Raw genomic sequence first — 16,412 nt, 5'->3', positions numbered from 1 at the left:
GAGTATATTTTTACAAGACATTATATGAAGTCTGTAGAGGAGTGAAATAATAACAACCTCAGAATAATGCTTATGACGATAATAAAATCACATTTAATAAGAGTGCTCTAGCTCCATCATGCGGACATTATAAAACATTGCATTGCGCCTTACAACTGCTAAAACATACAGTTTGTATATCTGTAAATAAATAGTAAATACATTTAGAAATTCTAAGACTCTAGTGGTACTGTATATGTTCAATTTTCAAAATAGTACAATTTACTAAATCTAATATCTACTTAAGACATTACCAACATTCAGAAAGGTTAAACCAACACAAAGCATGTTGTCAGTTTTTATTTATTAATATTGTTTATGTATTATTTATTATGCACAATGTAGCTGTTTAATTTTATTGACATGGCTAGTCTATTCAAATTGAAATCCGGATTATGAGTCAAATGTTTTAAATATGACCAGTTCAATTATCAATCATTATCAGATTTAACATGAGAATTAGTCTAGGAATGAACAACAAAGCTACTTTAGACATCGCAAACCATGACAGGTACAATGACTGCATACATTTTCCAGAAACATTTCCATAAGATATGTGCCAGAAATCCAGCCTGATATGATTCGGACCCTTCATATGTTTGGATCCACTGCACATTTGACACTCACTCACAACACATTTATGATCTGTCTATGTGCTGCTTCTCTGCTCTCGGTTTCAGTGTTTACTTCAGCATTTACAGTGGTTTTAACCCGTTGTTGACCTCCTCACTTTCTTAATGATTTGGCTTGCCATTCTGTAACATGTTTGTGTTTGACCTCTACCTGGACTCTGTCACTCCCATTTGCAGGACAATTTGGATCACTTCCTGCCTAGTTCTGAATACCTACCTGATATATTTGAATACTTGGGGTTTTATTTTAATTTTAATTTTAGTCCAATGCATCAGAATCACAGTGGTCTGAGACAGTCATAAAACAGTGTAACTTGTAAGCAGATAATGTTTAATCTCTACTTTCATCTTTTCACTATTAAGCATGTTCTGTTCAAACAGCACACATTTCAAAATCACACATGAATGTTGTTTCATTGCATAATATTTCCACTTCCAAACCAATTCAAATAGATTTCTCTTGATATACATTAATGATGCATCAGAGGTGAACTTATGAAAGCAATTATCTGAAGTGTTTCATTGTATAACCTCAATTTGATTTGCTAGTCAAATACACACAAAGCAAAATAAATGAATGAAGAGAAAACAGAAAAGACAACTATCTACCAAGCTTAAGTCATAATATAAACGGCACACATTAGTAAATCATACATCAGAAACAAAAAGGTGGAAACTGAATGAAAGAACAGAATCTTATAGAAATCCTTCACTAAATCACGCGCAGAACATTTCTAGTTTGTGCTCTTCACTCGTTCCTCATTTGATGAATCCCAGGCAGAAAAAGGTAAGAGCACTTGATTGTTGAATGACAAACTGTCAATAGATTACATGACTCGCAACAGATATCTAGCACGGTAAGAGTGTGTGAATACAGACGATTTGTACATCATGGGAAACACTGTTCCCGATAACATCCACACCACAGTGAAATATGAGGGGCACTGCCCTCAATATCAGCACGTCGGTAGGCAAAAACTACCATCATCATCTTCGCATTATGGAAGGCACTGCTCCCGATAATGATTCTGGATCAGGTATAACATTGTTTTAAAAGGAATAATACTGTAGAGACTGTTATTTAATCTAAGTGAAATGAGTGCCAATTGTTTTGTTGTTGCTGTAGTTTAGTGCACCACGTCAGTCTCTGGTCATAGCTTTTAAAACAAAGTTATCTCCATAGCAGATGCTGCTTTCACATTTCGACAGTATAACTGTCATAATTATGGAAGGCACTGCTTCCGATAATTATACATTTGGTAAAAAAGGCGTTACAAAAGCTATTTATAGTGATCTCTGTCACTGATAAATAAAAAAACTAATAAATAGAGATTTCAAAGCCACATAACAAGGCTTCTTCCTACTTCCATTCTGTATTATATGTCAGAATTGACCTGTAAATAGACATTTATCCAAAACAGAGTATCCGACCGAAAACCTGATGGAAAACATCATGCCTTTAAAGGTGTTGTACTGTAAGAGCACCGGTGAGTTGGATACAGACATTAAATTGACAATGGTCGATTGTAAATCATCAAGCTTCAACTCCAGACTGGCAGGCATTACTCAAGAAGTTCCTCAAAGGAGTGTCAAAGAAAATAACAAAACAGTAATACATTCCAAATTTGTCTAAACTAGGCTTTAATGTACTCCACAAACTGAGTTAAACGTAATTTTGACTGCAGTCTCACTGAAAAACACTGAGGTAAACCTGTAAAATGAATAATGGAGCACCATACAATTTGAATTATTTGAATCGTCCTCTTTGATATTGAGTGATGCTTAGCGCATAAAGGGAGAGATCTGTTTGCCTAAATTTGATTATCCAAATCCCACACTTCGCCAGCAAGTGCATTGGCACAGCCTTGGATGGTCCAAGTGGCCAAAGCAAACTGGTTCTTGAATTGATCCACGTTGGCAGATTCTAGGCCTTCTTTAATAGTGTTGAGGTGATCCAACAGAGCTGCCAGAGTATGCTCCCCAGAACCTAGAAGTATGTGCCGGAACGCACTCTCCCGCGGAGACACAAACGGGGAAAGGAGGTTTCCTTCCACCTTCAAACAGACACGTGACATTAGTGCCCACATAACCTTAAATGTCAGAACCGCTGCTTTGTTTCTAAGGCTGCCAAGCCAAAAGACTGCAACTGAGGGGCATTTAAAGAAAATGGATGTTACTCACCCTCATGATGCGGTTGTTGATGATGCGACACTGCTCCAGGTCGTCAAGATTGCTGTTGCGTATGGCAGTAACAAGGGCGCTTGTGGCACGATCATATGAGCCCTGAGCTGACAGAAGCCACAGCACAGTCAAATTGTTTGGTAGGCGTCCTGACTGTGAAGAATAAATAAAGTATTAATCAATTTGTATTTTAAAAATAACACAAAAACGTGAGGCATATAAGTTCAGCTGGGTTTTTACCAAGCTTTTCTCATAAGAAGCAACAGACTCACCCCTTGGAGTGTTTCAACTTTAGAGCTGATTTGGGACACATATTTGTGGATGAGATTTGTATACTTTGCCACATTCAGCCTGATCAAGTGGTCGTGTACGAGCCGAAGAGTAACCAGCCCGGCCACCTCGCCCGCCGCCTTGGCCAGTTTGACAGTTTTGTCAGAAGTGTACCGATCCAAATTCTGTTCAGTATCCTCAAAGGTGCCATATGGGTACAGCTTTGAACTCTAAAAAAACCCAACAGGCAGAGGTTGACCTGAATTTCTATTATCAATCATGACTCTACATGAATGTATTTGACTTTATTTTACATATTCAATGAGGCCCAACAGGGCGAAGTGTCAGAGGTTACCGAAGTAAATCGAAACGAGAATGACGGGACACCAGAGAAGGTTTGGAACGTATAGATGGAGTCAGACAAACCCATGGGCTCTATTCTGTGAAAGAAAATAAATGTCAAAACTATGACCTCTGACAACAGAACATTAAAGTCAACATCTTTAGCATGTGCAGTGGAGGACAAACATACATTGAATTTTCCCAGTTGGATGCAGAAAAATGCTCATGGAGGGATTTGGTTTCATCAATTGGAGAGGAGACCTGTATAGAAATAAATGATAGAAAATAATATATACAGTGTATGTACACAATATATACAGCAATATAGAAAATTAAGAGACTGCTACAAGGTTATGTTCAGTGTTGGGTGTAACTAGTTACTAAGTAATTAGTTACTGTAATTTAATTACTTTTCCCTTGAAAAAGTAAAGTAATGGATTACTCTATTTTTCTGTAATTTAATTACAGTTACTTCTGATGTAATTAAACTAAATACAGTATGTGTATGCAATAGTGGAATTGACATCAAAATTCAAAGTCTAACTTTAAAATCCTACATTTGTAATACTTTGGTCAGTTAATAATACTACTTTATGTAGTTTTATATTATTTATTTGAATGAATTAAAAGAGGTCTATCCTTGCATCACTTAACTAATAAAGGTTGATGTAGGATATAGAAAGTAATTAGTAATAAGTAATTAAATACTTGTTGGAGAGAGTAATTTGTACAGTAATCTAATTACAGTATTGAATATGTAATTAGTAACTAGTAATTCATTACTTTTTCAGAGTAACTTGCCCAACATTGGTTATGTTCTGTTTTTCTAAATTTACTACATGTGTTTAAGTCAAATGATCCTTTTTGTCATTCTGTGCAAAGATGCATGAAAGTTGTGAAGAAAAAAACAGGCCTACTCCATCATATATGTTAATTTTTAAACTAGTCATCAAATACATGTTTAAACATTATTGTTGTGTTGTTTAAACATGAACATGAACTTGTTCCTTTGCAGTATCCAAGATCTACAAAGATTTTGACCAGTTTCAATTTTCTGGAAATAAATGCAAATATAAAACAATATTTTCATTTGGAATTTGGGAAAAATGTTGTCTGTTGTCACTCGTTCATTAGTAAATTCAGAAAAAAATGAACATTTTGGAGTGGACTACTTTTCTGTATGTAAAATACAAATACAAAAATGTTATGCATGCATGTATGTTATACATATACATATAATTATAAAAACATCATCACCTGTTTCATAGTACTCGCAATTAACTCATACAAGAGTGGGCTGGCAGACGCTTTGAAAGACTCAGAACCTAAAGAACAGATATCAGATAATCAGCATCAAATTCAAACTTAAAGTGATAGTTCACCCAAAAATGAAAATTCTGTCTTCATTTACTCACCCTCAGTTCCAAGCCTGTATAGATTTCTTTGTTCTGCTAAACACAAAAGAAGACATTTGGAAGAATGTCAGTTACCGAGCAAATCTCTTCCCTCATTTATTGCCATAGTAGGTAAAATAAATACTATGGGAGTCAATGGGGGATGAGATCTGCTCGGTTACTGACATTCTTCCAAATATCATCTTTTGTGTTTAGCAGAACAAAGAAATTTATACAGGTTTGGAACAATCTGAGGGAGAGTAAAATTATAAAGAATTTTCAGTTTTGGGTGAACTATACCTTTAAATGAAATGCTGTTCCTCACAAATTACTTTTTACAAACCTGAAACAACTCCATCGAGGCTGATATAAGAAACCACTTTCATATTTAACGAAGTCAAGTAGCCCTGTGATTACAAAAGCCACAACATTATGTCAATAGTTAACCTGATGTCTGCAAAACAATGCTGGAATATCACAAGAACATACCAAAGCTGCATAATCTGAAGAATTAGAATCACAATCCAATATAATACCCATCATGCAATGTGATGAGGTCATGAGACAATACTGTAGCCTACCCTTCAACTGTTTTAAACGTTTATCATTGCAAAACAGCACCAACAATTTTCTAACATTTTATAAAATAAAGAATTTATCATAAATTTTATTGAAATTTTAAGATAGTATTATTAGTATTTTATTACATATAATCGGAAATGCATTCATACCTCCAACCACTCTGTGGCGCCAACATGTCCAAATTCACCAGCACTCCAACTAGCAAACACTATGCTTCTCTTTGGCTTGAGTCCGTCTGAGAAGAAAAGTTGCAGACAGTTTATTTAGTTGCAGACATTTTTATAATTCAATCATATTATTTTTATATTCAAAAAAATCATGTGAATAATATATGTACACTTTTGTATGTTATATGAATTTTGTAATTCATGGGAAAATTCTTAGTGATGTGAAATGAATTTAAGACCTAATACAAAATGTTAAAACTACTTTTAACTTTATATTTAATATAATATATTTAAAATGTACCATTCTTGATCATGTTGGTGATAGTTTTGGCCAACTCAACCAGCAAACTAGTGCCAACTGTGCTTCTGGCATATCCAGAGCCCCAGGCATCCCTCTGTGCTCCAATCACAACATACTGGTCTAAATCAAAAGATAAAGTCAAAAACCATGTGATTAGTGACCAGGGATAACTCTTTTCTTCACACACAAGCTTGATTTTGTGTACAATGCGACAGAATACCTGCATCCACGTAGCCTTTAATGACTCCAAACACGTTGTGGATTTTTTTCTCAGTGAGGACATTGTTTACTTCGACTGTGATAACATCCCCATCATCACCAAGTCTATAGAGGACATCCCTCAGAAGTCCATCACTCCAGTCACGAGAATCCTGTCCGCCCATCTTCCTGTTTAAAGATGGGGTAAAAAAAGTGACAACATATGTAAACAGAGAAAAATGACAACGGTGTAAAACACAAAGAATAAAAAAAACGATAATGAAATATTAAACTGTACTTCATGATTTCAGTAGCCTGTCTCATGGTGATAGTCTGAGCTGGAATATTAGGCAGGCCGGAGGAGCGAGCCGGAGGAAACTGGGTATGATTGAAGGAAGGGAATCCTGGAGTGTAGGGATCACCAGTTCCAAGATGAACCTACATGAGAGTGACAGGAAGACAGAAAATCAACTTCACAAGCACTTCTAAATGCACAACTAATGTTATAACAGACATTTTTTCCAAGCATAAGATTAAAAACATCCATCTGTATATACTTACATGGCCAAAAAGAGCAGTGTCGTAATTAATTTTATAGTCAACAAGGTCTGGATAGATCAACACAGCACTGGCGTTTAATCTCTCAGCATTAGCAACCTGTAAGATGCCAATAAAAACCAATAAAAACACAACGAATACCGTAGGTAAATATTTTATTTAATCTTACTTTATAAAATGTAATAAGAGCACTGACCTTCTCAGCAAAACCTATTTTTCCAGCTCTGACCAAGACGACCTTTCCATTCACGTCGACTTTCAAGTCTTCGAGACGTCTGAAGTCTTCTGATCTTCCATAGTGAGCATAGAGAGCAGGACCCTAAACAACAAATCCAGTGTAGTTTAATGTAGTCTGCAAAACCTTCCAGTTCAAAAAGGCTTCACAACATCACCACATACTATTTCAGGGTGCTTTCTTGAATAAAGTCAAGGCTCAGTACACGCTTTTATTGTAAACGGTATAAAATGTATATATATATATAGTATAGGAATGGAGCGGCATAAGAATGTAACCTAGACTACGTTTTTTTTAAAGAAAAGCTTGTGAAAGTATTTAAATACTAACCTCCGCTGTTCTTGCTGCACTGTAAGCCAAAAAGCCCTCGGTTGATCCAACAGCGTTACCACGGAACAGCACTCTGTTATTTGAGGAACTGGGTACCTCGATCTTAACGTAGTGCTCATCCGTCCATGGGGCCATTCGAAGAGCTTTGAATTTTTCCACGATGTTATTAGCCAGTGCCTCATCTCCAGACGTGCCCGCCTGGTGGTTCGCACTAGAGAATTCCCTGCAGGAGAGAAAAAACTAAGATTTAGAAACATGCTCAGCTTGGGTAAACTCTCAATTTACAGTATGGAAAAGCTAACAGTACAGTAGTGTGTGTGTAAAATTACCTGAGGGTGTTTTTAATGTTGGAGGTTGTTAGTTTTTTCTTCAGCAATGCTCTTATATCACTCCAGTCCAAAAACACAGGTGCATCTGCTACTAGTGGGATATTTTCCACAGTGTCTGGACAAGTAACAGGCTTTGTGTTGTTTTTACCTCCGTGAGACAGGTAACCAATGAGGTATCCTAAAAGACAAAAATATAAAAACAAAACGCATAAAACTTTATTGGAAATCAGAAAATGATGCACGTTTATGGTGACAGGTATTTGGAATATTTCTCAAATTAAACCACAAACTATAACAATATAAGAAACAAAATCATGATGTGACAGTGGCAGGATTTCCATCTCATCCCATGATGCTGCAAGTGACACATATTTGTCTCGCATTGTCTCAAAGCAACAAATACAAATCTTATGTGAGGAACAACATCATTTCCCAGCAGTTTTAAGCAAAAACACTAAGTTTAAAGAAAATGAACATGCAATATATTTTCTCATATTTAAAGGGATCATTTACTCATCCTTTACTCACCCTCAGGTTGTTCCAAACCTGTATACATTTATTTGTTCTGCTAAACACAAAGGAAGATATTTGGAAGAATGTCAGTAACCAAACAGATCTCATCCCCCATTTATTGCCATAGTAGGGAAAATAAATACTATAGGAGTCAATGGGGTATGAGATCTGTTTGGTTACTGACATTCTTCCAAATATCTTCCTTTGTGTTTAGCAGAACAAAGAAATCTATACAGGTTTGGAACAATCTGAAGGGGGGGAAATGATGACAGAATTTTCATTTTTGGGTGAACTGTCATGTATATGTTATATATGCATATTTATGTTAAACTGCACCGGTCAAGATGACTCAAAGTACCCGGATGACCCTGCAAATTACATTTTGATGGCCACTAATATATTGGCCAGCATTAGGAGATTTGTCAAAAATGCTGAAGTGAATCAACATTAATTTGGGAAAATATATACGAGCCTGTATGAACAACTTTCCGCAGCCTACAAATACAGAACAAGTGTGTAAATACTGTAAATAGTAGCAGCACATTTTCTTACCAGAAATGAAGAGGAGCAGAATGCCGATGACAATGAAGCAGATGTTTCTGGGAGAGCGCTGGCTTAGCTTGCTGGGGTAATATGGACCGTTATGTTGATTCATGTTTTCTCCAACGCCATTGGCCTCTACCTCCTCATCCATGTCTGAGGAGAGCTTCATCTCCACCTGGCTGTTGTCACCCTCCATGTTCTGGGTCAGGTTAAAGCGCGTATAAGAGCGTGGCTCCCCATTGAACTGGAAAGATATAATTATAAGATTACGGTAGGAAATACAGTGTGGTCTTAAGCTCTCTTCACTGTGAGAACACTCAAAAGCCCCTCAAGTCATGAGGGTGTATATGGTGTGACTAAGATTTCATGTTTTCAACTAGGTAGAGAGAATTTTTTCCCACATCTTGACTTCTTGATCATTTAATGTTCCTACTTTTTATTCATCTTACAGTATGTGTGTATAAAGGACAGTGCTTTTTTTCAATACGTGACAAATGTAATTGTTCAGTTATGTAAGATCGTATGCGATGGCTTAAAATGTCGACGAAAAGTCTATCTTACAATTTTGGATATTGTTGTCCTGGCTTGATCCATTGTGGCTTCAAAGAATTACTGCAAAAAGACAAAAGAAAACATTTGTGTGAAAAACAACACATTTCGTCTTCAGTTAAGGATAACACATTAATGTGTTGATTAAGATTTTATGACAGACAGATTATGTCACTTTTCTGTAGGTGGCACCAACTAATGTGAAAAAACAAAACAAATCACGTTGTACTTGAAGTATTATGTGTCAATAGAGACAGACTTGTGACTGCTTGCAGAAACACCTACAGGATTTTATAAGCTCTTTCCTTTTTTTATAAAATGAAAGGTTAACCAAACAAACCACAGACGGTTAAACACGTGTCCTCGAGACACCCTCAACCACGAAAGAATAACAACAAAAGAAACATCTCAAGATGTTCAGGAATAACTAAACATAACTAAATTAAGCAGTCACCCATACGGCTCATTGCTCTGTGGCCAGCTCTGGACTCTCAGACACATGTATGCTAGAGATATGAATATTAATTCGGGTTACACCCTACTACGCAAAGAACACACACACAATCAGATCAAACCAATGCTCACGTCCGTTGGGGCTTGATGTTTAACCTCCAATATCTTTTCCACAGAAATTCTTATGAACTCCAGTAGGCTCCTCTAATTCTTATACAACACTGTATATGTCTGAATGTGCCAGTACTTAAGGATGTGCTCTCAGAGCGGAAACAATGAGAACCAAAAAAAAAAGACAGACAGACAGAGAAAAAATAACCCAAAAATAACCTATTAAGTCAAATAAAAATGAGAATCATTACAATAATCACGCTTATAGTTTATTATCTTGGATTCAAAAACAAAATAGGCCTACATACATTTTCTGCTTTGGCAAATCGGCTCCACTTTGTAAGATTTTCTAAGAGAGAGGTTTAATCCATTTCCACAATGGACACCCACTACACTAAGCTAGCATGTGACTCTATGTCACAGTGACATAAATCATTTTTTCTGTGAAGTAGTTCAAGTAGTCTGAACTTGTTTTATTTACTCCTGTTTTAAAATAGCCTCTCATGATGTTATAAATACATAGCCTAGCCTACTCATGTCTTTCTGACCCCACAGACTGATGTGAAAAATATTCTGGATCACAATCAAAACTTGGCCAAGAATGTGCAGACACTTATTCATTAATCTGTTCAGAGAAGATTAAAAACTCCATACCAGATCATGTGAGGGTCACACAGTGGGAAATATGTTTGCAAGGTAACCTTAAAAATTAAACTGGCTGCATTGTTACAATAGAAATATATTCTTTACTCGTGTTTACTCTACTCTTCATTCTTTACTATATAAAACTGGATACACTAGGTTCAAACCATGAAAGATCATTTGTAACAAAAGTGAAACATATTTTACTTCTCAAAATACAATAAGACACCTGCTTCGTTTGAGATATCCCCATGCGATTTAATAATGTCAAGCCCAGTGCAAGGTTAGGCGATCAAACTCACTGTGAAGTTCAAAGAGGCAATAAAAACGTCAAATCCACCCACCCGGCACTCAATCTCAAAGCAAAAGCACAATTTTAGTAACATTATGTCAAAATGGCTCGACCAAAAAAGTAAAGATTTTTTTTTAATTTCAAAACTTAACATTTTTAAAACGTGCAGATAGAATTAAAAATGTATAAAAATATTCTTATAAACAAGGTTGACTATTTTGCGCAAGGTGATGCTATCTGTCAGTGTCAGAAAAGTCGAGCGTTTTCAGAGCACGTGGACCTTTCAAACGTACTCTTCTGCAAGCACGTAATACGCGTGTAAAAATTTTTATTCGTTTTCTTATAATTCTTACTTTTTCAAGTAAATTAATTTTTTGAGATATAAGCCTAAAAGTGTGTATAACATCAGTGGTTTAAAATTCTAAGACACCGCCGTGCAACTGCCAAAAAGCTAAGATTCCGCAAACATGACATTTATATTAATAGACCACAAGGTCTAAAAAGCCTTACCGAGGTTTTAAAGCTCCAGCCTTCGTGAAGGCGAAAGTCACGATCGTGCACGCTCTCTATATCGCGACTACCTCCAGTGTCACATATAACCTTGAGCAGAACACACGCCCAGACTGTCTTGCTGCTATAGAATACACAGTTGGAGGCGGGTCTCGATGGCGTCACATCCCTTCATAAGTGTAGGCTATGCACAGTTTAAAGAGCTGATATAATAATAAATGTGCTATGCCTATTTTACTTTCATTAATCTGTGTTTTTCTCCACTTTTGTATCATTTTTATTGTGTCATATTTTGATAAACGAGTATTTTTCCTATTCATGTTTGTAGGCTAGATTTCTGTAGCCTAATAAAAAATTGTGATAATGTGGAAAATTGGGTCTTGTATGTTGAATCTTTATATTTAAAATGGTGTATTTAAAAGGTTGCTTATTTTCAAAGTCCCCGATCAGCTAAAAATTACACCAGAAATAGAGAACACAGATGCCAAAGTAATCCAACTTGGGACAGATTTTCCAGGAGGTGTTCTGAACTTCCAGGAAGTTCAGAACACACAACCAATGTGGGTTTTCTTCACAATTTAGCAGCACCTGTGAAAATACTGTGGAAAAAAAGGTAAAATAGTGTAACTTAAGCTAATTTAAACTGTGTCTGTAAATGTTTGAGAGACTTAACGCACGTTCCACTTAATGCAGAACCTCACACTGTATCATACATACTTATAGATGTTGACGTAATAGAAGCAGTGTAGCTATTAAGCCTATAGGAAATCATCACCGCTGTCATAAATCGTGAGAAATATTCGTCATGTTTTTTTTCAATATGATGCACATTGCAAAATGTACAGTGTTAAATGAAAAACACTTTAGATCAGAAGCATCTTTGTGATATAATGCATTCCTAAAATGTATAAATCCATGAAGGTGGTCATTGACTTATCAAGTTCACACTGGCCCTGAAAATTATTTATTTATTAAGCCAACCTCTTAGTCAAAACAGCTTACATGCAGCACGAGTCCTAAAGGAACCTACTCAAGGGCACAATGATAATATTGGAACCAAAACAGTACCACCCACTTTATGATCTTTTAAATGGAATAATAATGCCTGATTGCAGTTTAGTGTTTTATGTTTACAAGGACAAAGGCTTTTATTCACAACTCTGTTGTCAACTTTGGAAAACATTTTTCAAGACACAACAGGTGGTCTCTGATACGTCTACTTTACTGATTCAAAGTGAAACCCTGCTTTCCCTGGTACAGTACATTAAGTACAGTACATTTAGACTGTAGTAAAACATTTTACATTTACATTTACATTTAGCAGACGCTTTTATCCAAAGCGACTTAAAGATGAGGGAAACAATGGAAGCAGGGTGAGGCTGAACTAAAACACGTGCGCACCCATTGCCAACAAAACACAGACATCAGTTTCACTCACCGCATGCGGTTCATGTCCGGCATCTTTTAGCGCTGGGACGGCTCCATATATCAGTTTCAAACGATCTCCAAATCCAGCGTTATATCCACCGTTTATAAAACATCCATCACACAAATGCAGTGAACAAACAAACACCTGAACTTCGCGAACGTATGCTCTCTCTCTCTCTGCTGCTCACAAGTGAAAGTGACGTCTGCGCATGCTCTCCTTGCTTGAGAATTGTCCAATAAGGGACTAAGAAAAATTGTTACGAAACAGTTTTATATGTTCGAAAAAACCTTTCTGAAACCTGTACGATCGCTGGGGGAGTGTATCGAGCACAGAGATACTACGTAATATGCTCAACTCATATTTTGACAAGTTGACCATGTTAAGCGTGAGAAGACGGCATGTTTAACATTGTAAAGAAGTCAGAATGCATGACACACCGTTGCAGCACCCCTTTAAGACTGCAGCTGGTCAACAGGTGTTTTGTTACTATATTGTGTATTTTGGCACAGTTGTATTAAAAATCTAGATCTAGATTTTAACATATGTTTCTGTATAGTATGTGATTTGATGGGAACATCATCATAAAAACACTTTACAATGTTCTTTGTGTAGTCTTCAGTGAAATGTAGAAAATAGGGTAACAAATGTTCTTGGAACAGATATACAGTATTTGTGGACTCCGACAATAAAAGGTTATTTATGTGTACACCACAGGTTCATTAAACACGCTGTTAGCATTTTCTGTTGCCCTGGCTGTGTGAATTAAATTAAATTGAATAAATCACACATACAGTATAATGCTTACCAAAGCGAGCTTGTTTGCTCTTTACCTCTTTCCCATGAAATGCAACTCATGTTCATACATTCTCCCTGTCATTTCACTGTGATTCTTTGTTCTCCCAAGATGTTTCCCATGGCTGCTGTTATCTAAGTAGTTCAACAGATAAAAGCTGATAAACAAATAACCCCCCCGATACACCCATCTGTGTTTAATTGTAAACACTTACAGCAGGATTTGAGTCTGAGAGAAACTCATGATCAGCCTCATCCACCTGTGCAGGGCCACACACCGATCTGCCAGAGCTTCCGTGAGAACATCGTCTGTTCTGACCACAAACTATAATTATATGAAAATTGTTGTTTTTGGTGCCTCAGAATTGAATACTGGCATTTGAAAAACTCCTGTCAGATTACCGGGAAGAAATCCTCCATTACTGTATTGTATTGTGTTAAAGCGATAGTTCACACAAAAATGAAGATTCTGTCATCATCTATTCACCCTCTTGTCATTTCAGACCTGCATGACTTTCTTTCTTCTGCAGAACACAAAAGAAGATATTTTGAAGAATGTTGTTAAGTGGCCCCCATTCACTTGCACTGGTTTTGTGTCCATTCAATAGAAGTGAATGGGTGCCAGTGCTGATCAGTTACCAACTTTTCTCAAAATATCTTATTGTGTTCTGCAGAAGAAAGAAAGTCATACAAATTTAAAATGACAAGAGGGTGAGTGAATGAGGACAGCATTTTCATTCTTGGGTGAACTATCACTTTAAAAACAAAAAAGCGTCCCTTTACATTGTGAAGAACCCTTCAAAGGTGTTTCTATACTCAAGGAGCTCCAATATAAGCTCCAATATATACTTCAAGTGCTTTAAAACTTTCCCTTAGTGAAGAACCCACAGACCATCATTAGAGCTCTTACAGGAACTCACACAAAACTGAAAGGTTGGCTACAGCGGTTCTCAATGGGATTTTGTCAGTGTGGCATCCAAGGAACTAAATGGTCTCTTGAGAAACTAGTATTTTTACAGTGTAAGATTATTTATTCCACATCCCACGTTTGGGTATTGGCTCAAAGTTCAGCGCAAACCAAAACCTGAACGTTTTGGCTGTACAACTGAAACATCTTCGTTGTGTCTTGCTGACTAGTTGAAAGCTACTGTAGTCTGACTGCTGTCTCTTGTACTGCAGGTGAGGGACAGCTGTGTCTAATTCTGTTCAAGGCCTTTTTTTGTGTCCACCGGCACCAAACCCTGCTGACATGGTAAAAGAACACTGTGACCTGCAATGAGAAGATTCAGAAGCTCCATGGCCGCACACCTCCGCTATGAGCTTTTCCTAAGCACGCAAGTCTTTCCCGCTTCTTTCTGTTGGTCGGTTTTACAGGAACACACCCAAAGTCTGTAAAAACTTCCTCACTTTCTCAGAAGATCTTGTTATCGGTGTCCCGCACGCGGTGGGAGGGGTTTGGCACACCACAGGGGTGAGATCAGAGAGAGAGAATAATGGAAGATAATCTTGTTTGGCCTCTGCTGCTGACCCTTTGGTTCCACTTATTCACATTAACTGTAGTTCTCTGCTCTTATGATCAGTAATGTGCAGAAATATGGTGCAAAAACAGTCTGTAAGTCAAAGGTCTGGATAAAATTGCTCTGGTAAATTAGAATAGCTAAAGGACTGCATGTCATTTTTGCACTACTGGTGTCAGCAAACAGAATTGGAAAATGTTTATTTTTTCAAAAACATTTCAAATACACTTCTTCTGTTTTTTATTTATTGAAAATGAAGTTCATTGGGTTGAAAGATGAAACAGTGCTGCACCGTCAATGTAAGTGATAGCAGAGATTTCAGCAGGACACACTGTGTTATGAAGAACACTTTGATTCCTTAATGTTTTATTTGGTCAGAGGTGAAGCTCTGTGATTGTTTTATTCTCAGCAGCAAGCGTTGTGAGAACACATTGAAATGATCTTCCTTCACAGAGTTCACAGAGTTTAATGGAAAGTGCCCGTGAGCATGTAAATTCAGACAGCGGTCAAATCACGCATATTTAAAGCTTGTTGTGTTTGACTGCTGCAGCCGATTTGTTAAAATTTCACCTTAGTATAAAATATTAAACAGTGCTGTAACCGGTGCCTCACTATTTGAGCTCTAGACATTAATGATTCCGACCTTTGTAGCCTATATTTCTGAAGTAGTTCTTAGTTGAATACATAGCTCAAAAGGTTTGTCGATCCTTGGTGGTATTAAGGTTAGTATAAGACATTGCGCAAACATACATTTCTTTACAAAAAGAGACTTTAAAGTTCAGGAGAGTTCCCATGCGCAGGTCAGATCTGCAGAGTCTTGAAATCGCAGTGGCACAAGTGAATTGTAATTCTCTCTTTTCACTGAGGCCCAAAGCTGCTGTAAACCGTAAGTATTAAGAGATCCGGGCATTAAGGAAACAACAAATGGAACAGCTTTACATAAACAAAAACACTAAAGTTCTATGCGAAGAACACGAAACACTCAAAAATAAATATGTGAAATGAAATCAGCTTCCGTCAATGTTGGAAGTGAAGAACTTTAATTTACTTCACCCTGATCAAAAATGACACACCCCCGAAGATGATGCAATCCCCATTGAAAGTGCAGCATACTGAACACGTGTGTGTACCCAGCAGATAAACTATCTGCTCTCTACAGACCAAACTCACAAAGACGGCTCTTTTATGAATTAAAATGCTTACAATGCAATGCAAAATGAAATGCATGACGGGAATTATTATTAGATTGAATAAAACCTGACATTAGATTACTCCTGACTCATAGTTTAGTGTTTTTCACTAAACCTAGATTAAAGTATAAATAGTATGAAAATAAACGTGGATTAATTGCATCTTTCATTGATGTTTTGTCTTTCAAATGATTTCCCCCACGTCTTTAGGGGGCGCTGTCGTGCCGTAACCCACTGGTAGCAGGCGTCGTTGAAAGGTCAGTACGCATGCTCAGTAGAGTCAGAAAGCCAGCCTCTTGAATACATAAAGTTC

The 16,412-nt window shown here is 36.9% G+C and overlaps 1 protein-coding gene across 1 annotated transcript; it reads right to left on the bottom strand.

Annotated features, from left to right (window-relative positions):
• Nucleotides 1-54: 54 nt before the first annotated feature.
• tfr1a (transferrin receptor 1a) lies at nt 55-11,297 on the bottom strand. Its single transcript, XM_057334082.1, has 18 exons — nt 11,172-11,297; nt 9,176-9,226; nt 8,624-8,858; nt 7,559-7,736; nt 7,230-7,452; nt 6,861-6,983; nt 6,668-6,763; nt 6,405-6,544; nt 6,129-6,295; nt 5,909-6,028; nt 5,590-5,675; nt 5,202-5,265; nt 4,722-4,789; nt 3,655-3,725; nt 3,478-3,562; nt 3,125-3,352; nt 2,853-3,005; nt 55-2,725 (listed from the first exon to the last, which is right to left on the bottom strand). Exons 2-18 carry the CDS (start codon nt 9,206-9,208, stop codon nt 2,483-2,485), a joined length of 2,313 nt encoding a protein of 770 aa, XP_057190065.1. The 5' UTR covers nt 9,209-9,226; nt 11,172-11,297; the 3' UTR covers nt 55-2,482.
• Nucleotides 11,298-16,412: the final 5,115 nt, after the last annotated feature.

This window comes from Triplophysa rosa, linkage group LG5, assembly GCF_024868665.1.
Source record: "Triplophysa rosa linkage group LG5, Trosa_1v2, whole genome shotgun sequence".
NCBI lineage: Eukaryota > Metazoa > Chordata > Actinopteri > Cypriniformes > Nemacheilidae > Triplophysa > Triplophysa rosa.
This window is presented reverse-complemented; position numbering and strand designations above follow the sequence as displayed.

Excerpts from the sequence above, each read along its gene's own strand:
- tfr1a (XM_057334082.1), bottom strand. The coding sequence starts at position 9,208 with ATGGATCAAGCCAGGACAACAATATCCAAAATT. Across the intron at positions 4,790-5,201 it reads CCTCGATGGAGTTGTTTCAG|GTTCTGAGTCTTTCAAAGCG; the intron begins GTTTGTAAAAAG and ends TCTGTTCTTTAG. Across the intron at positions 3,563-3,654 it reads TCCAACTGGGAAAATTCAAT|AATAGAGCCCATGGGTTTGT; the intron begins GTATGTTTGTCC and ends TTTCTTTCACAG.